This window comes from Nomascus leucogenys, chromosome 6 (genome assembly GCF_006542625.1).
Source record: "Nomascus leucogenys isolate Asia chromosome 6, Asia_NLE_v1, whole genome shotgun sequence".
Classification (NCBI taxonomy): domain Eukaryota; kingdom Metazoa; phylum Chordata; class Mammalia; order Primates; family Hylobatidae; genus Nomascus; species Nomascus leucogenys.
The window spans coordinates 76,538,422-76,566,162 of record NC_044386.1 but is presented as its reverse complement, the minus strand read 5'-3'; the positions used below and the strand labels follow the sequence as shown (position 1 = coordinate 76,566,162).

General features: G+C 42.1%; 1 protein-coding gene across 4 annotated transcripts in view; it reads left to right on the top strand.

Moving 5' to 3' along the window:
* Positions 1-274: 274 nt before the first annotated feature.
* Positions 275-27,741, top strand: part of HERC2 (HECT and RLD domain containing E3 ubiquitin protein ligase 2) — a 213,383-nt gene continuing 185,916 nt past the window's right edge. For 2 of the 4 annotated variants that reach the window (XM_030814465.1, XM_030814466.1), the window contains exons 1-2: positions 519-1,089; positions 23,064-23,178. In XM_030814465.1, coding sequence (XP_030670325.1) covers positions 973-1,089; positions 23,064-23,178 — 232 coding nt within the window. In that variant the 5' untranslated portion in view covers positions 519-972. Of the gene's footprint in view, positions 367-518; positions 1,090-23,063; positions 23,179-27,741 lie in introns of those variants that run through there. The other 2 variants (XM_030814467.1, XM_030814468.1) reach the window with 2 other exon arrangements.

Here is a 27,741-nt window from a genome sequence, read left to right as displayed (position 1 = left end):
GCCAAGCAATGCGGCGGGGGCGCGTGCGGGCGTGCGGGCGTGCGTGCGTGCGTGCGGCGGAAATCCCGCCTTCCGGCGCCCGCTGTTGGCCTTGGCCGCAGCCAGGGCCCTCCAAGTAGGAAGATAAGCGGGATTGCTGGAAGCGGGAGAGTCGGGAGGAGCGGCGAAGGGCTCCTCTTCCCCATTGGCTGCGCCCGCGGAGCAGCCTCGTTGCGATTGGCCGTACGTGGGGGGCGGCAGTCCGGCGTGGGCCCGCCCCTAGGTCCGCGAGAGTCGCCGTGATCGCGGGAGCCGGCTGAGCCAGCGGCTCCTGGGAGGTTGTGTTCGGACGCCGGCGGGGCGAGGCGGTTGGGCCCTGCGCGTCAGGTCCTGGCCTGGGGCACAGGGGCGGGCGGTGGCGGGGGCAGTGTGGGCGCGGGGCTGGCGGGCGGCCGAACCTGGGAGGCGGGCGTGGGCGCGGCGGCCGCACCGGGGCCTGCGCGGACCGCCCGCGGCGCAGCCTCGGGCCTCTCTCCATCTCTTAAGTGGTGGTGGCTGTGGGTTTTTCTGCAGGCCGTCGTGTTGAGTAATTTGTTTCACGCACGCGCCCTGCTGTGGGGTAAAGCGGCAGATTCATGCTGCTGTCACTTGTCGTTAAAACGATGGGCTCCCTGTCCTGTGTGTGTACCTTTTGGATTTGAGGGAAGGGGGATGACATTGTGACTTGGCTTCCTGTGACCGTCCATTCTCAAGGTCTCGTCAGCGTGGTGCAGAAACACGGCACACCCTGCCTGCCCTGGAAGGAGGCTTTCCCTTCCCCACTTCCCTCTCCCTCCATCTCTTCCCTCTTTCCCCTTCACTCCCCTCCCCACTTTCTCCCCTTCACTTCTCTCTCCCGTTTCTGTTCTCTCTCTCTCTCTTTTTCCTTTTCTGCATTAAACTTTTCGGGAGTGTCTTTGTAAACTATTAAAAAGCGTTAGGTCTTCAACATGTATGTTTACTTGCAGGCCTGAGACCTGGGAGGAAGCTGGAGAAAAGATGCCCTCTGAATCTTTCTGTTTGGCTGCCCAGGCTCGCCTTGACTCCAAATGGTTGAAAACAGATATACAGGTGGGGTTTGACATGTCTTTTTCTTGGTGTGTTTCTGCTTCCGTGTTTAAATTTCTCGTGTAAGGCTTTTTTTAGGGTATGTAAGGGGAGGTCAGTTGTATCTTGCTGAGTTAGAGGAGCAGGTTTATTTCCTGTAACTTAAAATGTAACAGTTTTTATGGCTGTTTTTGTAGATTGTGCACGGCTGCCTTTTAATTAGTTTCTTGCAAGTGCAGGAAACTTGAGGTCTATTAATAGGCAAAATTTTTTTCCTATTATTACTGGTTAAGAAATTTGCCACACTCCTAACCATATCATGGTGACTGTTTGTTACTGATAGTTTTTGAGCTGTTTAGTTAACTGTGGAGGGGAAAATTGGAGAAGTAAGTTGCAGTAATTATGGCGGCTAGAAAGTCACTCATTGTATGAGGTCTTGTGTTTGTGTTTCTGGAGAGACAAGGTTAGTTCAGTTGAGCTGTTTGGTTTGTATTTGTAACTCCTTATTAAGAGGAGTGCTCAGATTTTCACGTCAAGAATATAAGGAAACAATGTTGGCCTTAGATCCTAATTTTTTGATTTAATGAGGTAATTGCAAGCTTGTCAGGACATTATTAAATAAATAATAACAGTAATGTTTCGATAGACAATTCTTTACACCCAGTCTACTTTTATTTGGAAATGGCTTGGGAAAACTACATTTGGAACTCCTTATCAGCAGCAAAAAGAAGTGTTTGAAATATTTTGTGTGTGTCTGTGTATTTTCCTACTCCCTAAGGTTAACCATTTTAAGTATTAAGTAATCTGCCTTGACTGTTCATCAAAAGTCTTGTAGGCTGTTAAGCAGTAGTTGATCATAGATACTTACACTGAAGTGTTATTGCCCCTTCCTAATTTTTCTTTTTCTTTTTAAACAGGTATTGAGTGTTGGTAGATATGAGGGTCCAGTGTTTAGAACTGTGTTGTGTGGCCAGGCGCAGTGGCTCACGCCTGTAATCCCGGCAGTTTGGGAGGCCGAGGCGGGTGTATCCCCTGAGGTCAGGAGTTGGAGACCAGCCTGACCAATATGGTGATACCCCGTCTCTACTAAAAATACAAAATTAGTCAGGCGTGGTGGTGTATGCTTGTAATCCCAGCTACTTGGGAGGCTGAGGCAGGAGAATTGCTTGAACCCGGGAGGCAGAGGTTGCAGTGGGTCAAGATCACGACATTGCACTCCAGCCTGGGCAATGAGAGCAAAACTGCTTCAAAAAAAAAAAAAAAAAGCTGTTGTGGATGATGGGATTGTTATTCATAGTGTAATGTTACATTAGACAGAGCATAGAGAATTGGGTCAAGAATTGGTGTAGTTACTCTTTGGGTTTGTTTCTCTTTAAACATTTCCTTTGATTTAGCTATAATGGGCTGTTTTTGTCATTTTAAGTGGATGGGAGAGGTGAGAGATGAGTACTTTCATATTTCTGAAATCCTGAGATTCAGGCAAAGTTGTTTTAATAATTTTTATATTAGTGGTTATGTATTTTGAGAAACTTTTTGGAGTAAAGGACTTTACGTAATGAAGTTTTCTTCTTAATAATCGTAATTTAATAACTAGTAAACATGAGTTCCAGTGTCTTGATCTAAAACCAGTTTAATGCTGAATTGGGTTCCTATGATAGGTTAGGCAGATAAACATACAGTGAAGCACCATTTATGTCTTAGAGGGCCTGTTGTTTTGATTTATTAAGTTTAATACACAGTACTTGGCCCTTGTTACACATTTCCAATATGATTAGAAAGTCTTTTTTTTCTTTTTTGAGACGCAGTCTTGCTGTGTCGCCCAGGCTGGCGTGCAGTGGCGCAATCTTTGCTCACTGCAACTTCCGCCTCCCGAATTCAAGTGATTCTCCCACCTCAGCCTTCGAGTAGCTGGGATTATAAGTGTGTGCCACCATGCATGCCCGACTAATTTTTGTATTTTTAGTAGAGACGGGGTTTCACCATGTTGGCCCGGCTGGTCTCCTGACCTCAAAGCGATCTGCCTGCCTCAGCCTCCCAAATTGCTGGGATTACAGGCGTGAGCCGCTGCACCTGGCCGAAAAAAAAGTTATCTAAATTCCTCCTAGGAGTAAGGGAAATGACTAGGTTTTGGATAGTGTGCACTAGAGGAAAAATGTGTTACAGGTCTAAGTAGCATGAAAAAAGTGATTGCTAACCTTTGTTTTATGTTCCACCAGCATTGCTTGTTAAATGCAAGGAATGAATGGTGTTGTTTTACCCTAAGGAATAAGACATGGGTTCCCTCTTTGGGGAGCTTCCCTGCAGACAGGAATTGCAGATGGAAGCCTTGTGCTCACAGGTTTTACCCTTATCTTGTTGAGGATGGCTCTCCCAGCTGGAGTGGGAAGCGCTCCACTACTTGAGAATTTTGTATTGGGAGCAGAATTGACACCTGGGTAATGAGTAATATATGGGATAGGAAGATGTTTCTCAGCCATAGGATTTAACAGATCTGTTTTCCATAGCTATTTTTGTTTGAAATGCCTTTAAAAGTTTTAGTAACTTTAGAAAAGAAGAGTTTTTGGAGTGTGAAAACTTTTAATGCTTGTGTGTTATAGAGAGCACTTATCATCGACTTCTTGATCATAGACATTATTTGGATACGTCAGGCCTAGGACCCTACATCTAGCAACCTCTAACGTGGCGCTCTTTTTATGCCAGGCATATATATCTGGTTATTACATATAAACAGTTTAATTGTTCAACACTTTTTTTTTTTTTTTTTTTGAGACGGAGTCTCACTGTGTCTCCCAGGCTGGAGTGCAGTGGTGCCATCTTGGCTCACTGCAAGCTGTGCCTCCTGGGTTCACGCCATTCTCCTGCCTCAGCCTCCCGAGTAGCTGGGATTACAAGCGCACACCATCACGCCTGGCTGTTTTGTATTTTTAGTACAGACAGGGTTTCACCATGTGGGCCAGGCTGGCTTTGAACTCCTGACCTCAAGTGATCTACCCGCCTCAGCCTCCCAAAGTGCTGGGATTATAGGTGTGAGCCACCGTGCCCAGCCTGTTCAACACTCTTTTCTGCTTGGTGTGTGGAGTTATTGAATCACCATGTTTTCCTTCACTGCTCTCGTGAAGAGTAATACATTACAGAGCTAAGAGGTGTCAGTCACATCACTTTTTATTTTTACAGTAAAAGTACTAATCTGATGTGATTGGTAGTTTTTTAGCAAACCAAAAAGTCAGTTAAGCAAAGGAACCATAAAAAACAGTACATGATACCTTAAAAGCTTTGTATTCTTAAAACACATGCCTGTTTGCCAGTTTTGTTGTAAGGTAAAGGGGCATGTCTTTGAGCATAGGTCCAGAATGGAGTTATCCTGCCCCTTCTTGCATAAGCTGCACTCAGATGAATTTCCTGCAGTTTCTATTTTTGGGTTCTTTTTTAAGTGGCACATGAAATTAGATATGCATGAAGCAATTTTTTAAAAAACTTTTTATTTTGAAATAATAATAGACTCTCAGGAAGTTGTAAAGAAACTAGAGAGGTCATTGTATATTTGCGCATACTGCCCCAGTGGTTACATTTTATGTAACTATAATACAGTGTAAAAACCCAGAAATTGAAGTTGGTACAATGTGTGTGCATAGTTCTGTGCCATTCTATCACGTGTCTATAAATATAACTACTACTACAATTCCTACGCAGAACTGTTTCATCACTACAAAGATCTCTTTCCTGCCTCTCTTGTGCCACCATCTGTAACTCCTGCCAACCACTAATCTGTTCTCCATCTCTATAATTTTGTTACTGTGAGATTACCAAGTGATATGTGACCTTCAGAAATGATTTTCCTTACTCAGCATAATGCCTTGAGGTCCGTCAAGGTTTGTTGAGTATATCAGTAGCTAAACTGGGACCATTTATTTGTCTCTTCATCTAATCATCAATTAAAAATGACTAAGCATATATGTGAGCTTTTAGAGTTAAACGTATTGTATATAAATATTGTCACTTTGGCTGGGCGTGGTGGCTCACACTTGTAATCACGGCACTTGGGGAGGCCGAGGCAGGTGGATCACTTGAGGTCAGGAATTCAAAACCAGGCTGGCCCACATGGTGAAACCCTGTCTCTACTAAAAATACAAAACAGCCAGGCATGGTGGTGTCTGCTTGTAATCCCAGCTACTTGGGAGGTTGAGGCAGGAGAACTGCTTGAACCTAGGAGGTGGAGGTTGCAGTGAGCTGAGATTATGCTATTGCACTGCAGCCTGGCCAACACAGCAAGATTCCGTCTCAAAAAAAAAAAAATTGTCACTTCATGCTTAGAACTATCAGTAGATGGCCAGGTGCGGTGGCTCAGCCTGTAATCCTAGCAGTTTGGTAGGCTGAGGTGGGTGGATCATGAGGTCAGGAGATTGAGGTCATCCTGGCCAACATGGTGAAACCCCATCTCTACTAAAAATAGAAAAATTAGCTGGGCGTGGTGGCAGGTGCCTGTAGTCCCCGCTACTCAGGAGGCTGAGGCAGGAGAATCGCTTGAACCCAGGAGGCGGAGGTTGTAGTGAGCTGAGATCGTGCCATTGCACTCCAGCCTGGTGAGAGAGCAAGAATCCGTCTCAAAAAAAAAAAAGATCATTAGATAAAAAAAGTATAAACATGAATATCTTGATAAATTCTATTCTCAGGCTTTCAGGTTCATAATCCAGTTGATAGATGACATGTAGAAATAGAAGAATTTGTAAATATAGGTATCTTCATTGATGTTTTTAGAACTAGATTCTAAGGGTGCTCTTTATCTCTAATACCCAAATACTGCTGCCTCAATAGAACAATTTTTGTTTTCAAAATTCCATGATAAAAAAGATGTAGTAACCCTGTATATGACATTTTGTCAGGTTAATTGAGAGCATTTTGCAGCAAAAAAAAAGTTTTTTGTAGAGACAGGGTCTTGCTTTGTTGTCCAGGCTGGTCTAGAACTCCTGCATTCAAGTGATCCTCCTGCCTTGGCCTCCCAAAGTGCTGTGATTACATGTGTGAGCCACTGTGCCTGGCCTGGTGTTTTAAAGAACTAACTTTTAACTTTGGTTCTCGGAAAAGGCTAGTAATACTAGTTATAAAAAAAAAAAAAAAAAAGGGAAAGGGTTTAGCCATAGGACTTTGATGACAATTCCTTATTTTTATTTTTATTTTTTTTTTGAGACAAAGTCTCACTCTGTTGCCCAGGTTGGAGTACAGTGGCACTATCTCAGCTTACTGCAACCTTCACCTCCCAGGTTCAAGCCATTCTCCTGCCTCAGCCTCCTGAGTGGCTGGAATTACGGGCGTGCACCACCACACCTGCTAATTTTTTATATTTTTAGTAGAGACAGGGTTTCACCATGTTGCCCAGGCTGGTCTTGAACTCCTGAGCTCAGGCAGTCCACCCACCTTGGCCTCCCAGAGTGCTGGGATTACAGCAGTGAGCCAGTGAGCCCAGCAGATGACAATTCTTTATGAGGAAGAAATTGAGTAACCTGTTTAAGGTACTCAAGAAAAGAAAATGTGAGTAAAGCATTTTTTGTTCCAGCAAAACCGACTTTTCAGATGAAAAACACACAAACTTCTCAATGAGCTGTAACTTAGGAAGTATTGTTCTCATGAGCCCTTCCTTAGGAAAGATCTTTGGACAACTGGATGACTGTAGATCAACCTGCAACTGATGATGGGCATGAAACAGTTATCTGTTAAACCTAGACTGCATGAGTGTTAAGGGAGAGAGCATGGCATAGCTATGTGCTTAGACATTGTAGATTATGGTTGTAACTGTTATGCAGTGTTTCTTCTGTTAATCTCATCCATCACAATTTTCACTTTTGTATTTTCACTTCTAGAGATTCCATTTGAGTCCTTTTTATATCTTCTGTTTCACTCCTTATAACATTCTTGCTTTCCTTCTATTAGCATAGGGAGCATTTCTGTAAGAGAGCTTTTAATGTCCTTGTCTGAATTCTGTAATCTCTGATCACTTCTAGATCCATCTCTGTTGATTGATTCTGTCATTTGTATTGATTGATTGCCCTAGTTATGGGGGGATGGTTGTATGCCTGCTAATTTTTGATTGAATGCTAGACAGTAATTTTATGTTCTGTGCAGGATTTTGTTTTATTTTTTTAAAGAGCCCTTAGTTTTGTTCTGCCACACATGTAAGTTACATGGGGTCAGTTTGATCTTTTCAAAGCTTGATTCTGAGGTTTGTTAGGGCTGATCCATACAGCCTTTACTCTTGGGCTCATTTATCCATACTGTGAAGGCAATACTCTTCTCAGGACTCCATCTGATGCTTGGTGTATGAGAAGATCTTTCTGTCCTTGTTTGTGGAAACACAGGCTTTTACCAGACTATGCATCATGGCGATGCTGCTTGTTACTTTCTAGTGCTGCTTTCCCCAGTATTCTGTAGTTTTCTTAACCTGTGCTTAGAGCAGTACTCAGACAGATGCTCAAGGGGCCCCTCAACTCATCTCTGGAGCTTGTTGTATTCTTGTCATTTGGCCTACGTATGGCTGATCTGTCTCCTGAGCTCAGCAAGTTCTTTGGGCTTTATTTGGGTTCCCCTTTCCTGTGCTGCAGCCTGAAAGCTGCTTCTGGGCAGTGTTTCCCTTCTCTGTGTTTCCCAGCTCTGGGCTGTCTGTTGTCCAGTTTTTGGTAACAGCTTTTTGGTATATTCTGTCCGGTTTTCTAGTTGATTATAGCAAGGAAGCAATTTCTACAGAATTAATCCTTTATAGGTGGAGGAAGCACAGGCCTTCCCAATCTGTTTTTAATCAAATCCATTGAGTTTTAAATTTTACTATTATATTTTTCTATTCCAGAATTTCCATTTTTTAAAAATATCAACTTTATTGAGGTATAAATATAAATTAAACACATCCTTTTAAAATGTTTAGTTTGAAATGCTTGACAGTTTCTTTAACTGTCACTTTAGGTACTTTTTTCTAGTTTCAACTTCTGTGTTAAAATTGTTAATATGATCTTTTTTTTTTTTTTTTTGACAGGGAGTCTCGCTCTGTCACTCAGGCTGGAGTGCAGTGGCACAATCTCGGCTCACTGCAACCTCCACCTGCTGGGTTCAAGTGATTCTCCTGCCTCAGCCTCCCGAGTAGCTGGGACTGCAGATGCCCGCCACCACACGTGGCTAATTTTTGTATTTTTAGTAGAGATGGGGTTTCACCAGATTGGCCAGGCTGGTCTTGAACTCCTGACCTCGTGATCCACCTGCCTCGGCCTCCCAAAGTGCTGGAATTACAAGCGTGAACCGTGCCCAGCTGTTAATAGGATATTTTAATTGCTTGACTATATTAAAGGTAGTTATTTTAAAAGTGTGTTTATAAACCTTGTCCGACCCCATAGATTCCTTAGCCGCCTCTCTGTGTCCCTCTTGGTTGACTCATGCCTGTGAGCTGCCCTTTGGCTCCAGTCTCCGCTGTGATGTCACACAAGAGAGTCGGAGTATGGCTTCCTGACTGCCTACCAAGGAGCCAGTGACACAGCCTGGAAGGTGTGGCGAGTGTGGGTGTGAATTCCCTGTGGTATGAACGTTCACCACTTTACAAGGAGAGATGAGGGAACTCAATGTTTTTATTCCTCCCTTTTTTTCTTTCCTCCTTGGACTATTTTATGGTATAGTTTCTTCTTGCAAACCTTCTGGAAAAGCCACATATGCCTAATGAATGTGCTGGCTGAACAATTGGTTGTATTTGCAGCTCATTGAGAAGAGGTGGCACTAACATAGGGGTCAGCACATTTTTTCTGTAAAGCACCAGATAGTAAATGTTTATGTGGGCCGTACGTGCTCTTTTATAACAACTCACCTTGGCCATTGTCCTGTGAGAGCAGCCGCCAAACGTGTGTGGCTATATTCCAGGAAAACTGTGGATACCAGAATTTGAATGTCATATAATTTTCATGTGTTGACATATGATTTTTTTTTTTTTTTTTTCTGAGAGGGAGTCTTGCTCTGTTGCCCAGGCTGGAGTGCAGTGGCACGATCTTGGCTCACTGCAACCTCCACCTCCTGGGTTTAAGCAATTCTCCTGCCTCAGACTCCGGAGTAGCTGGGATTACAGGCAAGTACCACCATACCTGGCTAATTTTTTTTTTTTGTGTTTTTAGTAGAGACGGGGTTTCACCATGTTGGCCAGGCTGATCTTGAACTCCTGACCTCATGATCCGCCCGCCTTGGCCTCCCAAAGTCTGAGATTACAGGTGTGAGCCACCGTGCTTGGCTGACATACGATTCTTTTGATTATGTTTCAACCATTGAAAAAGATAAAATCACTCTTTTTTAATATATATTTTTCTTTTTTTAGGAAATTAAAGGAAATAAGAATGGCTCCTACATAGGCAGAGTAGGCTAAAGTCACGCTTAGCTGACTGTGAAGTCATATACCACATACTGTTGCTTTATTGATCTCCTTGTCTCGCTTTCCCACTTCCCTCACCCCATTGCCCGGAGCTGGCATCTGCTCAGCAGAGTGTCAACACTTCAGTTCATTCCTCAGGCTCTTCTTTCATGATAAAAGTCTTTATATTTCTGTTTTCAGGATCCACTCTTGGTCTATTCTATTGACTTCTATTTTTTTTTTTTCATTTTTCAATGATGCGGTCTTGTATCTTTGTCATTATTATTTTTGCTTGACTTCCAGATATTGTATATGCAATATTGTAGCAATAAATCGGGGCTCTGGATAACAATATCTTCTTCCAGAGAGGATGTTCTAGGCAATCCTAGGTCACTGCAGTCCCATTGGAAATTGAGAGAATGTGGAACTGGGCTGGTTTTCTGTGAAGGCTGGTCTACTTCTAACTCACCTGTATTTCTGGTGTGTGGCCCTTTGAGGTTCCAGCTCAGAGAATGGGGTCTGCCAGGCCTCTTTCTCCTGTATGAGGGCCCTGGGAGTCTCTCAGAAGCTCTGTTTTGCTTCTCAGCCTCATCCCTGCTTGCTTAGGTTCTCTGGGCCTCTTTCTTCCTCTCCTGGGTCTTAGGCTTTAGGAAGACCTCACTCCCTTGCTGCTTCTAGGATGGCTTCAAATCGACGTACTTAATGTTCCTGTCTGACCTTTCTAATTGTTCTAGGAACCTGTCTTAACATTTTTTCATATGTTGTCCTACGTCCAGTAGGTGTTTAGTATTTTTCTGTAGGTTTAAGAAAAAAAGCCATATACCTTTACTCATCTGCAATTTTTTGAAGATTACTTTTCTGTCAAATTGTAAGGACATGAAAAAGAAACATTTTCTAACCTATTCATTAATATTTTTTTTTATTTTTTTTTTTTTTGTATTTATATTTCTCATTTTAATAATGCTTACGGCTGGTGCGGTGGCTCACGCTGTATCCAGCACTTTGGAGGCGAGGAGGTGGTCACGAGGTCAGGAGATCGAGACGTCCTGGCTAACATGGTGAAACGCCGTCTCTACTAAAAAACAAAAAAATAGCTGGGCGTGGTGGCAGATGCCTGTAGTCCAGCTACTCGGGGGCGAGGCAGGAGGGGGGACCGGGAGGCAGGCTGCAGTGGTCCAGAGGCGCCACTGCACTCCAGCCTGGGCGACAGAGCGAGGCTCCATCTCAAAAAAAAAAAAAAAAAAAAAAAAAATGCCTTAACGGTTTGCTTGCCTAGTCCTGATTGGTATTAAAGTATTGGTGGCCTACGTATGGGAGCATGAAGGCTTGCTCTGGCTGCCTTGCTGCAGGTGTGGGTGCATGTTATGGTGTTGGTGGGAAGCGAATAAGCCTTGGAGTTGGGCCTCTTCCCAAATCCCACCTCTCACAGCCTCGGTGTTGTGTGGCCTTTGGTGAAGTAATTGAACCTTTGAGCTTCAGTTTACTAACTTACAAAAAGTGAGCCTGTTACTGCCTCTTTTGCTGGGGTCTTTTGACGATGAAAGTGCCTTTACTTGCCATGTCATTTCAGAGGTGTAAGATAGGAATGTGAGATTGGAAAAGAGTTCTCAGCCCAAATAACCTAATTAGAAGCATCTGGGATCTGAACCAAAAAAGTCAAAAGTTGAAAACCTACTGGGCACGTTTAGGTAAGTCAGCTACTAATAAAAAGCTAATTGGAGACAGCTGTAGAAATAAATACTCTCACTTTACAAATGGAAAGTCCCATTCTTTTTTTTTTTTATTATGAATAGAGTCTCTGTCACCCAGGTTGGAGTGCTGTGTTGTGATCAGAGCTCACTGAAACCTCAAACTCCTGGGCGCAGGTGACCCTCCTGCTGTAGCCTCCTGAGTAGCTGGGATTACAGGCGCGTGCCATGCACTTGGCTAATTTTTACATTTCTGTAGAGACACGGTCTTACCATGTTGCCCAGGCTGATATTGAACTCTTGGACTCAAGCAGTTCTTCTGCCTTGGCCTCTCAAAGCTCTGGGATTACGGCGTGAGCCACCATGCCCTGCCTGTAGTCCCTGTTCTTATCAGTGCCATGGCTGTCTTCCAGTTGTTCCCAGGCTGCTGCTTCCTCAGTCAGGATCCTGTACTGTCTGTGATCTGGAGAGCTCTTCTCCTGGGCTTCACTTTTGCTTGTTCACAGTCTAACTCTTTGGAGACCTCCTCCAGTGAGGCTTGCTTTATTGCCTTAGTAATGTTCCACCTTTAAGGTGCCCAAATTGTTTTTTGAATGGTGCTTACCATTTATTTGGGTCATCAGTTCCTAGGAGGCTTCCACAGTGCATGTTCCGCCAGGAGTCCAGTCTCCACCTTCCAAAAAAGAATTCCTTGTCACTCAGAAGGACAAGGTCTGGCCTATCCTCTTCCTTCCCAATGCTACCCACATAATAATCGAAAGGTGGTGGTAATTATTCTTGTTTCCATGTAAACTGGGCTTCCTCCTTGGCTTAGTCTTTAAATGTTTCATCTTTTGGCTTTTTTTTTTTAAATGGTACCTCTGTAACACCAGTGTTTCTCAATCTAGGCTGTACCGCAGAACACTAATGTGTGGAGCCCAGCCAGTCTGGGGCGATCTCAGAGTGCTTTCAGGGCTGGGCAGGGGTCTCCCTTCTCTGCTGGGGTGTTGGCATCTTCTCCAGGACATCATCTACAGTCCATTTGTTGACTACTCCCAGATTTGAGTCTCTAGCCCTGAACACTCTGCTAAGATCTGGATCTGTATTTACTGAGGGTTGGTGGAGTGGGGAGGAGCTCCATGTTTATGTTCAGTAGTTAGTGCAAATCTTAGTGGTTAAAACGGAGCTAATTCTCATTCCTCTTCTGTTCCCTCCCTTATTTTCCCTTTCACATTTGATTTAACTTATGTGATTTGAAATAGTTTCTTTTTCTTTTTTTTTTTTTTTTAAGTCAAGGTCTCACTCTGTTGCCCAGGCTGGAATGCAGTGGCACCATCACGGCTCACTGCAGCCTTAACCTCCCCAGGCTCAGGTGATCCTCCCACCTGAGTCCCCGGAGTAGTGGGACTACAGGTGCACACCACCACGCCTGGTTAATTTTTGTATTTTTTGTAGAGAACGGGTTTTACCATGTTGCTCCGGCTGGTCTTGAACTCCTGGGCTCAAGCAGTCTGCCTGCCTTGGCCTCCCAAAGTGCTGGGATTACAGGTGTGAGCCACCGTGCCCTCCCTGAAATAATCTTAAAGACTGTACTTCCCTGTCTTGACTTTGACTGTCATCCTTTCTTTTTGGACCCCTGGTAGTAGCCTTTTTTGTCTGTTTGTTTGAGATGCAGTCCTGCTCTGTCACCCAGGCTGGAGTGCAGTGGTGTGATCTCCGCTCACTGCAACGTCCGCCTCCCGGGTTCAAGCAATTCTCTTGCCTCAGCCTCCTGAGTAGCTGTGACTATGGGCACGTGCCACCACACCCGGCTAATTTTTTGTATTTTTAGTAGAGATGGGGTTTTGCCGTGTTAGCCAGGATGGTCTTGATCCCCTGACCTCATGATCCGTCTGCTTTGGCCTCCCAAAATGCTGGGATTACAGGAGTCAGCCACCGCGCCCGGCCAGTAATAGCTTCTTAATTCATCTTCTCTGTTTCTGTTTTCTGAAACACTTTAAGACACATGTCAAATGTCGTATTCTCTTGAGTGCCTAAAGATAGTCTGTAACTCCTGGAGCATGGCCCACATAGGGCTGTGAGTTCTGGCCACTGTTAGCCTCTTATCGTGTGCACTGTGGTAGGGTTTGGACTGAACCCCGGTGCACATGTTCACTGCCCTCCTCTGACTGAATGAGTAGAAGAGTCAAACCTTTCCATTCACTCATTAAACTTCAGAGGCCCTGAATGCTTTCGGCTCACTTTTTAATTTTATTTTTTATATTATTTTAATTTTTTAAATTTAAATTAAAATTTTTTTTGACAGGGTCTTGCTCTGTTGCCCAAGCTGGAGTACAGTGGAGTGATCTCAACTCACTGCAGCCTCTACCTCCTGGTCTCAAGTAATTCTCCCACCTCAGCCTCCCAAGTAGCTGAGAGTACAGGCACGCCACCACCCCTGGCTAATTTTTTGTATTTTTGATAGAGATGGGGTTTTGCCGTGTTGCCCAGGCTGGTCTTGTACTCCTGAGCTCAAACAATTCACCTGCCTTGGCCTCCCAAAGTGCTGGGATTACAGGTGTGAGCCACCATGCCCAGCCTTCTGGCTAATTTAAATTTTTTTGTAGAGACAGGGTCTTCCTATGTTGCCTAGATTGGTTTTGAACCCCTGGGCACAAGTGATTCTCTTGCCTCAGTCTTCCAAGGTGCTGGGATTAGAGATGTGAGTCACTATACCTGGCCAGGGCTCACTTTTTAGGAAGGAGTTTACCTCTCCCCCACCAGCTGATATTTTTACCAAAAGTCATACGTTTTGGTTCCAAGTATGTTTATGGCAGTTATCCTGTTAGTGATCTGAACAGAAAAAATAAGAGTGCTGAGAGAAAGCTGTTCCTTCTACAAAAACTGAAGGATGCTGGCTTGGTTTCTGTCGCTACAGAACAAGTTACCAACCACAAATTTGACAGCTTGTAACAACACGCATTTACACTCTCACAGTTTCTGTGGGTCAGGAGTCTGGCCATAGCTTAGTTCAATCCTCTACTTCAGGTGTCACAAGGCTGTAGTCAAGGTGTTGGCTAGGGCACGCTGTCATCTGGAGCTGAGGTCCTCATTGGTAGAATTGGATCCATCGTGGTTGTAGGACTGAAATCCTGGGCTCCTGGAGGCTGCCCCTTCCCACAGGCGGTTCATTGGCTGCTTGCTTCTTCAAATTGGAGACCATCTCTTCAGGACGGTGCAGGGGGATGGAAAAAGGGAGAAGCAAATGGAAATAAAAAAAAAGCATGGTGGTTATATCAGACCAAATAGATTTCAAGACCAAAACTATAAAAGGAGACCAAAAAGGTCATTATGTAATGATAAAGGGGCCAATTCAGCAAGATGCTGTAACTATTATAAATATATGTGTATATGCACTCAACACGAGAGCACTCAGATACATAAAACAAGTGTTACAGCTAAAGAGAGAGATAGGCCTTAATACATTAATAGATGGAGGCTTCAACACTCCACTTTCAGCATTGGACAGATCATCCAGACAAAATTAACGAAGAAACATCAAACTTAATCTGCACTGTAGACCAAATGGATTTAATAGATATTTCTAGAACATTTCATCTGATGGCTGCAGATTGTACATTGTTCTCTTTAGCACATGTATCATCCTCAAGGTTAGACCATATGTTAAGCCACAAAATAAGTCATTAAAAATTCAAACCTTGTTATTAAAAGCAGACAGGGACACATCAAAGAAAGAGTACTACAGGCCAATGTCTCTGATGAATATTGATGCAGATATCCTCAACAAAATATTGGAAAACTAAATTCAGCAATGCATTAGAAAGATTGTTCATCGTGACCAAGTGGGGTTTATCCCTGGGATACAAGGATGGTTCAACATATGCAAATCAATCAATGTGATACATCGTGTCAACAGAAGGCTAAAAACCATGTGATTATTTCAATTGATGCTGAAAAGGCATTTGATAAAATTCAACATCCTTTCATGATAAAATCTCTTAAAACTGGTTATGGAAGAAACATACCTCAACATAATAAAAGCCATATATGACAGACCCACAGCTAGTATCATACTGAATGGTGAAAAACTGAAAGCCTTTCCTCTAAGATCTGGAACATGACAAGGATGCTCAATGTGGCCACTGTTATTCAACATAGTACTGGAAGTTCTTGCTAGAGCAATGAGACAAGAGAAAAAAATAAACGGCATCCACATTGGAAAGGAAGAAGTCAAATTATCCTTGTTTGCAGATGATATGATCTTATATTTGGAAAAACCTAAAGACTCCACAAGAAAATGATTAGAGCCAATAAATTCAGCACAGTTGCAGTATACAAAATTAACATACAAAAATCAGTAGCATTTCTATGTGCCAACAGTAAACAATATGAAAAAGAAATTAGAAAAGTAATCCCATTTACAGTAGCCACACATGAAATTAAATACCCAGGAAGTAACCAAAGAAGATCATTACAAAGATCTCTGTAATGAAAACTCTAAAATGCTGATGAAAGACATTAAAGAGGACACAAAAAATGGAAAAATACTTCATCTTCATGGATTGGAAAAATCAATATTGTTAAAATGTCCATACTACCCAAAGCAATCTACCGATTCAGTGCAATCCCTAGCGAAATACCAATGACATTCTTCACAGAAACAAACAAAAAAAATCCTAAAATTCATGTTGAACCACAAAACACCCAGAATAGCCGAAGCTCTCGTAATTGAAAAGAAACAAACTGGAGGAATCAGATTGCCTGACTTCAGATTATACTACAGAGCTATAGTAACCAAAACAGCATAGTACTAGCATAAAAACAGACACATAGACCAATGGAACAGAATAGAGAATCCAGAAACAAATCTGCACATCTACGGAGAACTCATTTTTGACAAAGATACCAAGAACATACACTGGGGAAAAGACAGTCTTTTCAATAAATGGTGCTGGGAAAACTTGATATACAGAAGAATGAAGCTAGATTCCTGTCTTTTGCCATATAAAAGTTAAAGAAATTATGTTAAATATCTTCTCTGATCACAATGGACTATAACTAAAAATCGATAACGAGGAATTTTGGAAACTCCACCAACACATGGGAATTACGATATGTTCCTGAATGACTAACAGGTCAGTGAAGAAATTAAGAATGAAATTAAACAATTTCTTGAAACAAATGGCAATGGCAACAGAGCATACGAAACCTGTGGGATGTAGTGAAAGCCGTACTGAGAGGAAAATTTATAGCTCTAAGTGCCTAAATCAAAAAAGTAGAAAAACTTCAAATAAATAACCTAATGATACATCTTAAGGAGCTGGAAAAGAAGGAGCTAACCAAACCCATAATTAGAAGGACAGAAATAATAAAGATCAGAGCAGAAATAAAATGGAGTTGAAATGAAGAAAATAATGCAAAAGATCAGTGAAATGAAAAGTTGTTTTTTCTAAAAGATAAATGAAATTGACAAGCCTTCAGGCAGGCTAAGAGAAAAAGAAGACCCAAATAAATCAGAGGTGAAAAAGTAGGCATTACAACTGATATTGCAGAAATTCAAAGGGTCATTAGAGACTGTGAACAGCTATATGTCAATAACTTGGAAAACCTGGAAGAAATAGATAAGTTTGCAGGCTGGGCATGGTGGCTCATGCCTATAATCCCAGCACTTTGGGAGGCTGAGGGGGGTGAATCACTTGAGGTCAGGAGTTCGAGACCACTCTGGCCAACATCCGTTTCTACTGAAAATACAAAAATTAACGAGGCATGGTGTTGCGTGCCTGTAATTCCAGCCACTTGAAAGGCTGAGGCACGAGAATCACTTGAGCCTGGGAGGTGGAGGTTGTAGTGAGCTGAGATCATGTTACTGCACTCCAACCTGGGTGAGTGTATCTAAAAAAAAGAAGAAAAAGAAATGGATAATTTCACAGGCACATACAGCCTTCCAAGTTTGAACCATGAAGAAATCCAGAACCCGAACGTACCAATAACAGGTAATGAGATTGAAACTGTAATAATAAAAAGTCTTCCAGCCAAGAAAAGCCTGGGACCCAATGAGTTCACTGCTGAATTTTACCAAACATTGAAAGAGGAACTATTACCAATCCTAGTGAAACTACTCTGAAAAATAGAGGAGGAGGGAATACTTCCAAACTTATTCTAAAAGGCCAGAATTACCCTGATACCAAAACCAGACAAAGACATAATCAAAAAAAGAAAACAGGCCAGTATCCCAGATGAACATTGATGCAAAAATACCCAACAAAATACCAGCAAACCGAATTCAACAACACATTAAAAAGATCATTAATCATGACCAAAGTGGGGTTTATCCCAGGGATGCCAGGATGGTTCACCATATCCAAATCAATCAGTTTGATACATCATATCAATAGAATGAAGGATAAAAAACCATATGATCGTTTAAATTCATGCTGAAAAGGCATTTGATAAAATTCAACATCTTTTCATGATAAAAACCCGAAAAAAACTGGTTATAGAAGGAACACACCTCAACGCAATAAAAGCCATATACAACTGACACACAGCTAGTATCATACTGAAAGGTGAAAAACTGAAAGCCTTTCCTCTAAGATCTGGAACAAGACAAGGATGCCCACTGTCACCACTGTTATTCAATATAATACTGGAAGCCCTTGCTAGAGGAGTCAAGAGAGAGAAAGGCTGGGTGCAGTGGCTCACACCTATAATCCCAGCACTTTGGGAGGCTGAGGTGAGTGGATCACTTGAGGTCAGGAGTTTGAGACCAGCCTGGCCAACACGGTGATACCCTATCTCTACTAAAAATATAAAAATTAGCTAGGCATGGTGGCGGGTGTCTGTTGTTCCAGCTACTCGGGAGGCTGAGGCAGGGAAATCACTTGAACCCTGGAGGCGGAGATTGCATGAGCTGAGATTGTGCCGTTATATTCCAGCCTGGACTACAGAGCAAGACTCCATCTCAGAAAACAAACAAAAAAAGAAGAAATAAAGGGCATCCAAATTGGAGATGAAGAAGCCAAGTTATTCTTGTTTGTAGATGATTGTTATATTTGGAAAAACCTAAAAACTCCACCAAAAAATGATTAGAACGGATAAATTCAGTAAAATTGCAGGATATTAAATTACCATGCTAAAATCAGTAGCATTTCTCTCTCTCTTTTTTTTTTTTTTTTTTTTTTTGAGATGGAGTCTCACTCTGTGGCCCAGGCTGGAAAGCAATGGCGCAATCTCGGCTCACTGCAACCTCTGCCTCCTGGGTTCAAGCGATCCTCCTGCCTTAGCCGCCTGAGTAGTTGGGATTACAGGCGCCTGCCGCCAGGTCTGGCTGATTTTTGTATTTTTAGTAGAGACGGGGTTTCACCACATTGGCCAGGCTGGTCTTGAACTCCTGACCTCAGGTGATCCGACTGCCTCAGCCTCCCAAAGTGCTGGGATTACAGGTATGAGCCACTGTGCCTGGCCAAATCAGTAGCATTTCTATATGTCAACAGTGAACAATATGAAAAATTTAAATCAAGAAAAATAATTCCATTTATAATAGCTACAAATAAAGTAAAATACGTAGGAATAAACCTAACCCAAGAAGTGAAAAGATCTCGGCCATGAAAACTAAGACATTGATGCAGAAAATTGAAGAAGACACACAAAAAAGGAAAAGATACTCCATGTTCATGAATTGGAAGAATCAATATTGTTAAAACGTCTGTACTACCCAAAGCAATCTACAGGTTCAGTGTAATCCCTATCAAAATACCAATGACATTCTTCACAGAAATAGAAAAAAAAATCCTGAAATTTATATGGCATCACAAAAGAGACAATAGCCAAAGCCATCCTGAGCAAAAAACAAAACTGGAGAAATGTCATTACCTGACTTTAAATTATACTATAATCACTTCCTGGTCTTTTTGGGCTTAGATCAAGTGCGAAGTTTACTAGAAAGGTATACCAAAACAGCATGATACTGGTATAAAAACAGACACATAGACCACTGGAACAGAATAGAGAACCCAAAAACAGATCCATACATCTACAGTGAACTCACCTTTGACAGAGGTGCCCGGAGGATACATGAGGGAAAAGATAGCCTCATTGATAAATGGTGCTGGGAAAATGGGACACCCATATGCAGAAAAATGAAGCTAGACCGCTATCTCTCACCGTATACAAAAATCACATCAAAATGGAGTAAAGACTTCAGACTATGAAAGTGCTAAAAGAAAACATTGGGGAGACTCTCCAGGACATTGCACTGGGTAATGATTTCTTGAGTAATAGCGTCGTAAACACAGGCAACCAAAGCTAAAATGGACAAGTGGGGTCACATCGAGTTAAAAAGCTTCTGCACAGCAAAGGAAACAACCCACAAAATGAAGAGACAACCCACAGAATGGGAAAAAAATATTTGCAAACTACACATCTGACAAGGGATTAATAACCAGAATATATAATTAGCTCAAGCAACTCTATAGGAAAAAAATCTAATAATCCAATAAAAAGGGGCAAAAGATTGGAATAGACATTTCTCAAAAGAAGATATACAGATGACAAACAGGCAATATGAACAGGTGCTCAACATGATTGATCGTCAGAGAAGTGCAAATCAAAACTACAATGGGATATTATCTCACCCTAATTAAAATGGCTTATATCCAAAAGACAAGAACAAATGCTGGCAAGGATATAGAGAAAAGGGAACCCTTGTGCACTGTTGGTGGGAATATAAATTAGCACAGCCATTATGGAGATTAGCTTGGAGGTTCCTCAAAAAACTAAAAATAAGACTGTCATATGATTCAGCAATCCCACTGGTAGGTATATGCCCAGAGGCAAGAATATCAGTATGTTGAAGAAATATGTACACTCTCATGTTTATTGCAGCACTATTCTCAATAGCCAAGATTTGGAAGCAACGTAAGTGTTCCCAGCAGATGAATGAAGAAAATGTGGTATATACACTCAATGGAGTACTATTAAGTCATAAAAAGAATGGGATACTGTCGTTTGCAACAACATGGATAGAACTGGAGGTCATTATGTTAAGTCAGGAACAGAATGTCATGAGCCAGACCCAGCAAAACAAACTTTGCATGTTCTCACTTATTTGTAGGAGCTAAGCAAATGAAAGTAATTGAACTCATGGAGGTAGAGTAGAATGATGGTTCATCAGCGACTAGGAAGGATAAAGTGGGGGTGAAGTGCAGATGGTTAATGGGTGTAAAAATGGAGTTAGATAGGCCTGGGCACAGTGGCTTAGGCCCGTAATCCCAGCTCTTTGGGAGGCTGAGGCAGGTGGATCATGAGGTCAAGAGACCCAGACCATCCTGGCCAACATGGGGAAACCTCATCTCTACCAAAAATACAAAAATTAGGTGGGTGTGGTGGTGTGAGCCTGTAGTCCCGGCTACTCGGGAGGCTGAGGCAGGAGAATCCCTTGAACCCGGAAGGCAAAGGTTGCAGTGAGCCGAGATCACGCCACTGCACTGCAGCCTAGTGCCAGAACAAGATCAGTCTCAAAAAAAAAAAAAAAGATAGAATATATAAAATCTAGTACTTGACAGCATTATGGGGTGACTACAGTCAATTTATTGTCCATTTAAAAATAACAGTATAATTGGATTGTTTGTAACGCAACGGATAAATGCTTTAGGTATTGAATACTCCATTTACTCTGAAGTGATTATTACACATAGTATGCCTGTGTCAAAATAGCCCATGTAGGCCATATATATATACACATACAACTAGTGTGTATCCACAGAAGTTAAAAAAAAAAAAAAAGATGGGCAAACATCTGTGTCTCTTTTAATTAAAAATGGCTTTTTTTTTTTTTTTTTTTTTTTTTGCCAGACAAGGGAGCTTCTGTCGCATACGCAGTTTTCAGAATGGATGCCTTCCCCCAGTGTCTGAAATGCTCCCTTTTCCTGTTCTGGGAAGCGTTTTCTGACTCACAAATGTTGACAAGCAAAGGCGTTTTTGATTTTGATGCTCACAGTTATTATAATTATTATAAATTTGGCCAGGAGTCCCTATCAGTCTTTGAACAGCTGCCTTTTTTTTTTTTTTTTTTTTTTGAGATAAAGTCTTGCTCTGTCACCCAGGCTGGAGTGCAGTGGCACAGTCTCAGCCCACTACAACCTCCGCCTCCTGGGTTCAGGCTCTTGCCCTGCCTCAGCCTCCCGAGTAGCTGGGATTATGGGTGCCTGCCACCATGCCCAACTACTTTTCGTATTTTTAGAAGAGACAGGGTTTCACCATGTTGGCTAGGCTGGTCTCGAACTCCTGACCTCAAGTGATCGGCCTGCCTCAGCCTCCCAAAGTGCTAGGATTATAGGCGTGAGCCACTGCACCTGGCCGTGAACAGCTTTTTCTTTGAGGAAACAAGATATTCCAGGCTCATCTTGGTCTGCCCTGGCCCTTGAATCTACTTATTTTCCCAAGAGCCCTAGTGTCTTTTATTGGGAAATAGTTCTGAGAGACCAAAATCTGGGTGTTTGCTGTCAGATTGCCATTGATTCTAGTCCTTTCAAAAAACAGAGTAAGCAAATATATTCAAAAATAAAGTTCATAGATTTCCAATTTAAGTTGTTTTTCAAAATTTCTTTGATTTTTTTCCTCTTTTCCACTGAAAACCTTAATTATTATTATTATTATTTTTTTGAGATGGAGTCTCGCTCTGTTTACCCAGGCTGGAGTGCAGTGACACAATCTCTGCTCACTGAAACCTCTGCCTCCTGGGTTCATGCTATTCTTCTGCTTCAGCCTCCCAAGTGACTGGGATTACAGGCATGCACCAGCACACCTGGCTAATTTTTTATATTTTTAGTAGAGATGGGGTTTCACCATGTTGGCCAGGCTGGTCATGAACTCCTGACCTCAAGTGATTTACCTGCCTTGGCCTCCCAAATGCCGGGATTATAGGTGTGAGCCACCATGGCCAGCCTAAAACCTTAATTTCTAATAACATTTAATACTTTATCATAAACACGTTTTATTGTATTTACATTGCTTTATTGTGCAACATGAAGTAGTTCTAAAATTGTGACAATATTACCAATACCAATAAATATAAGATTTTTTTCATTATAGTATATTCTATTAATGATATATAGTTCAAAAGTCCCTTGACATACTTTTCTTTGTATATGCATGGGTTAATTTGCTTGTTGCCAGTTGTAGGTTTTGCTTTTTTATGATTTAATTGTAATTTTTGAGGATGAAAGTCATGTATGTTTCAGAAGTAAAGACATATAAAGTATACTCACAATGTTGTTTTTTCTGTCCTGCTGCCTTTGTCCATGTCCCCTCCCCATTTCCCCGTAGGTAGTCATTGGTACTTGCTTTTGGTTTATCTTTTCAGAGCACATGCATGTGTCCGCGTTTGTGTGTGTGTCTTTTTTTTCTTTCTTTTTTTTTTTTTTTTTTTTTGAGACGAGTCTCGCTGTTGTCACTCAGGCTGAGTGCAGTGGTGCGATCTTGGCTCACTGCAACCTCTGCCTCCTGGTTTCAAGTGATTCTCCTGCCTCAGCTTCCTGAGTAGCTGGGATTATAGGCGCCTGCCACCAAGCCTGGCTAATTTTTTTTGTATTTTTAGTTGGGATGGGGTTTCACCATGTTGGCCAGGCTGGTCTCAAATTCCTGATCCCAGGTGATCTGCCCGGCTCGGCCTCCCAAAGTGCTGGGATTACAAGCATGAGCCACCTCGCCCGACCACGTGTCCTTTTTCTTTATATTACTTAAGAGGTAGCATAGTATTTACACTATTATGCACCTTTTCACTTATATTTCTTGGATGACTTTCATGAAATGTAAAATGATTAAGTCACTAATTTAGTAAATCATTGATTTTATTACTAAGTGATTGAATACCTAAGGGGGATTGAGGTTTTTTTCCCGTATCATTCTTTAAAAACTGCAGTGTGAGCGTGAGCACTCTGTAAGCTTATCTCGTTTATCGTTGCCAGCTTGCATTCACAAGAGATGGGCTCTGTGGTCTGTGGAATGAAATGGTTAAAGATGGAGAAATTGTATACACCGGAACAGAATCAACCCAGAACGGAGAGCTCCCTCCTAGAAAAGGTAAGGGCCTTTAACTAGTGTTTTTTATTTTGTAAAGACCATTATAAAATGCATTTTATAGAAATTTTGTAATGTGCTATAGGAACAGGAGCTTTGAGCTTAACTCTTGGAAGTTTTGCTTTTTGCTTTGGAGATTGTTGTCTAAAATGGTAGTTAATACAAGCTGCCCGGATTTTATTGTTTTATGTGAATTGAAGGCATTTTTATTGCAAAACCATCTTGCTGCATTTGTGGTGTTCTTTGGGGGTATATTAAACACTTTTTGGAAGCCTTTGGCCTGCAAGGAAATGCCATTGAACGATCTTATTTAGCATTGTAGTTTTGCATGCTCAATAAGACTGTCATTAGGTTGTTCATAACAGTGGCTGTGTTTCAGAGTGCCCATTGAGGTTTAAAAAAAATGAGTGCTTGTATACACCCTAAACTTGTTGAATCTGAAAAGATCCTTAGTTGAGAACCATTGTTGAAGTTTGTTGGTCCCCCTACTTGAGAGTCATCAATGTGGATAAAGCTACCACTTTAGAAAGTATTTATTCTAAGTTGAAATAGCTCAGTTGGGAGAGCGTTAGACTGAAGAATTTTTTCTTTTTTTTTTTTTTTGAGACGGAGTCTTGCTCTGTCACCAAGGCTGGAGTGCAGTGGCGTGATCTCGGCTCACTGCAAGCTCCACCTCCTGGGTTCACGCCATTCTCCTGCCTCAGCCTCCCGAGTAGCTGGGACTACAGGCGTTTGCCACCACGCCTGGCTAATTTTTTGTATTTTTTAGTAGAGACGGGGTTTCACTGTGTTAGCCAGGATGGTCTCAATCTCCTGACCTCGTGATCCGCCCGCCTCGGCCTCCCAAAGTGCTGGCATTACAGGTGTGAACCACCGCGCCCGGCAAGTATTTCTTCTTCTTTTGTGGAATGAATTGGGATGGTGTCCACTTGAAAATACATGGGGACCGGGCGCGGTGGATCATGCCTGTAATTCCAGCACTTTGGGAGGCTGAGGCGGGCAGATATTTGAGGTTGGGAGTTTGAGACTAGCCTGGCCAACATGGTGAAACCCCATCTCTACTAAAAAATACAAAAATTAGTCAGGCGTAGTGGTGGGCGCCTGTAATCCCAGCTACTTGGGAGGGCAAGGCAGGAGAATTGCTTGAAGCCAGGAGGTGGAGGTTGCAGTGAGCAGATATTGTGCTCCTGCACTCCAGCCTGGGCGACAGAGTGAGACTCCGTCTCAAAAAAACAAAAAACACAAAACAAACCATGGGAAAAAGTATTAGTCTCCCTTTTCAGTTTCAATGGCAAGCAGAGTTACCCGTGTTTTTTTTTTTAATTTATTTTTTATATTTGTTTGAAAATATTCTCACACACACACACACACACACACACACACACACACAATAACTGACAGATGTGTACAGTGAGTGGCTGCGGACCCACCCCTGTGTTCTGCCACCATATTTGGCTCCATATCCTGCTGTCTGTCCATCCACTGTTTGTTTTCACCTAGCTCCTTAGACACTCATGTATGTAATTGATTCTAGTTCAACTTTGTTTTTGACTTTCAGGTAAAATTTATATATAATGAAATGCATCTATTTTGAGTTTACCATTTCACAAGTTTTGACAAATGTAACCTGTGTAACCCACATCTTTATCATGACTCTTGCTCAGAAAGTTCTCTGGTGTCCTGCCCCTTCTTCCCAGAGGCAGTAGCTGGCCTGATGTTTCTCCAGCATTGACAAATTGCACCTGTTCTAGAACTCCATAAATGGAATCATGTAGTCAGGTTCTTCTGTGTCTGGCTTCTTTCTACTTTGTGTAGTGCTTTTGATTTTCATCTTTTTTTTTTTTTAACAACATAATGGGTTTATATTTAATATAGCACTTCTCATCAGGAGGTGTTACTCAGTTAATATAAAGTTTTTTTTAACATTAAATCTCGTTTCCATGTCAATGTCCATAGTGTTTTTTTTTTCTTTAACATTAAGTCTTTTCTCCATTTCAGTATTAGATACACTGAATACATTGTTCTAAATGATTTTTTTTTCTGCCCAGAGATAGAAGTTTCACTTTTTGGCTGACTATTGGGTATCTAAATACAATATTAACTTGGGAGATGACAAAAGTCTAATAAAAATACAGAGAACAGACTCAGTGATTTAGGAGGCAGTGATTACAACTGAACAGTGGCGATTTCCTAGGATTCTGGGCAAAATCCATTTATGTACCAATTTGTTCCCATTTCATGGAATCAACTCAGAAAGTAAAACTCTCCTACTTACTAATTCTTGGAAACTTTCAGACACCAAAGCTTACATTTAGTTTCAGTAGCACAAAGGTCTTCAGGGTGAGGTTTCATTCATTAGACCCTTCAAAGTCACATCTGTTCATTTTTTTCTTTCGTGTGTATACTCGCAAGCAAGTACAAATGCCTGTAATACTGAGAACCACACCTTTTAACGAGACAGCAGTTGCATCACTGGCTTCCACTGCCTTGACAACAGGCAGCACCAAAAGCACTGACATAAGGACTAAGGACAGTTGTGTTGAAACTGAGGTCATGATGTTGGGATCTTGAGGGCTGAATGTTCCAAATAAATGGTACATATAGAATTCTCTCTGACTTGAAATTTTCCCTTTCTGGACCTCCGGATGCTGAGGCTAAGAGTGTCCATATGACAGTGTCTTCCAAGACAGGAATCAGCAACCTTTTTATTTTTTTTTTTTATGTATCAGTAATTCATTCTGTATATTTTAAAAAGTTTTAACCTCTTGTTCCTAGCCCTCCAGTGTTTGTTTATAAGTTAAAACGTTTCCCAAAGTGTTTTCTGTGAAACAATAGTTCTAAAAGGTGCTCTAAGAAAAGCTAAGTACATAGCAAAATCCAAAGTATATGTTTTATTCATTACATTTGATGAATTTTTTTTGTTTGTTTTTTCCTCTCGAGAGGGAGTCTTGCTCTGTCGCTCAGGCTGGAGTGCAGTGGCATGATCTTGGCTCACTGCAACCACTGCCTCCTGGGTTCAAGCAGTTCCCTGCCTTAGCCTCCTGAATAGCTAGGATTACAGGCGCCCTCCACCACGCCCAGCTAATTGTTGTATTTTTAGTAAAGACGGAGTTTCACCATCTTGGTCAGGCTGGTCTTGAACTCCTGATCTCATGATCTGCCCACCTTGGCCTCCGACAAAGTGCTGGGATTGCAGGTGTGAGCCACCATGCCCGGCCCACATTTAATGAATTTTTTTGTCCTTTGTTCTTTTAAAAATCATGGTTGGAAAGCAGAGCATAATTGTTCTTTATGTAGATCCCAACTGATTGGGTTTGTTAGGGAGATGTTTTGACATTCAGTAAATGTTTTTCTTTTCCGTTGTTAAGACTATGAATATTTTTTATTTTCTAAGGGTCTCAGAATTTGTAAAATTTGTAAAATTTGTAGCCAGATGTAGGGTAGGGGTGGCCTACTTTCTCTAAAGGGCCAGATAGTAAATATTTTAAGGTCTCAATGGACCCTATGGTCTCTGTCATAGCCATGGGACCTTGCAGCTATAGTGCCAAAGTAGCCACAGACAATACTACGTCAGCGGGCAGGGGACGTTCATTCTGTAAACTTTATTTATGGACACGAAAAGTCCACAGAATGTTTGCAAGTCACAAAATACTGTTTTTCTTTTGATTATTTTTCAATTATTAAAAAATATGCGGTGGCCGGGCGTGGTGGCTCACACCTGTAATCCCAGCACTTTTGGAGGCCGAGGCAGGCAGATCACCTGAGGTCAGGAGTTCAAGACCAGCCTGGCCAACATGGTGAAACCTCATCTCTACTGAAAACAAAAAATTAGCTGGGCATGGTGATGCATGCCTGTAATCCCAGCTCCTCAGAGGCTGAGGCATGAGAATCACTTGAACTTGGGAGAATCACTTGAACCTGGGAGGCAGAGGTTGTGGTGAGCCAAGACTATCTCAAAAGAACAACAAAAGTAAAATACTTTCTCTGCTTTCAGACCATACACAATGAGGCTGTGGGCTGGGTTTGGCCCCTGGGCTGTGATTAGTGCTCCCCCTCCCCCGCGGGCGCACACACACACACACACACACACACACACACACACACACGTAGGGCAGAGTCTGGCATTTACAGCCAGCACCTGTGTTCTCTGAGCTGTCTTCCTGGCCGGGTTCTACTCTGTATTCTGTGACCTGAGGTGTCTACCTTGGTCAACTGGAGGCTGTTTTAGTTTGCATTCCCACTGGCAATCTGTCACGTTTCTGTTGCTCTGTGTCTTTGTTAGCACTTGGTGTTATCAGTGTTTTTTAGTTGAGCCATTCTAGCAAGTCTAGTGGGATTTCATTGTGGTTTTAATATGCAATTCTGTAATGGCTAACGATGCTGAATATCATGTTCTTCTTTGCCACTCTTGTATCCTTTGTGAAGTTTCTGTTCAGATCTTTTGCACAGAAAAAACTGTATCTTGGAACCAGTAAAATAACCAAGGAGAGGTTGATTAAAGTTCTGTTTATAACCCTAGAAGATTCCTGCCCTAGGGATATGGGATGGCTGAACATAGGACACCGA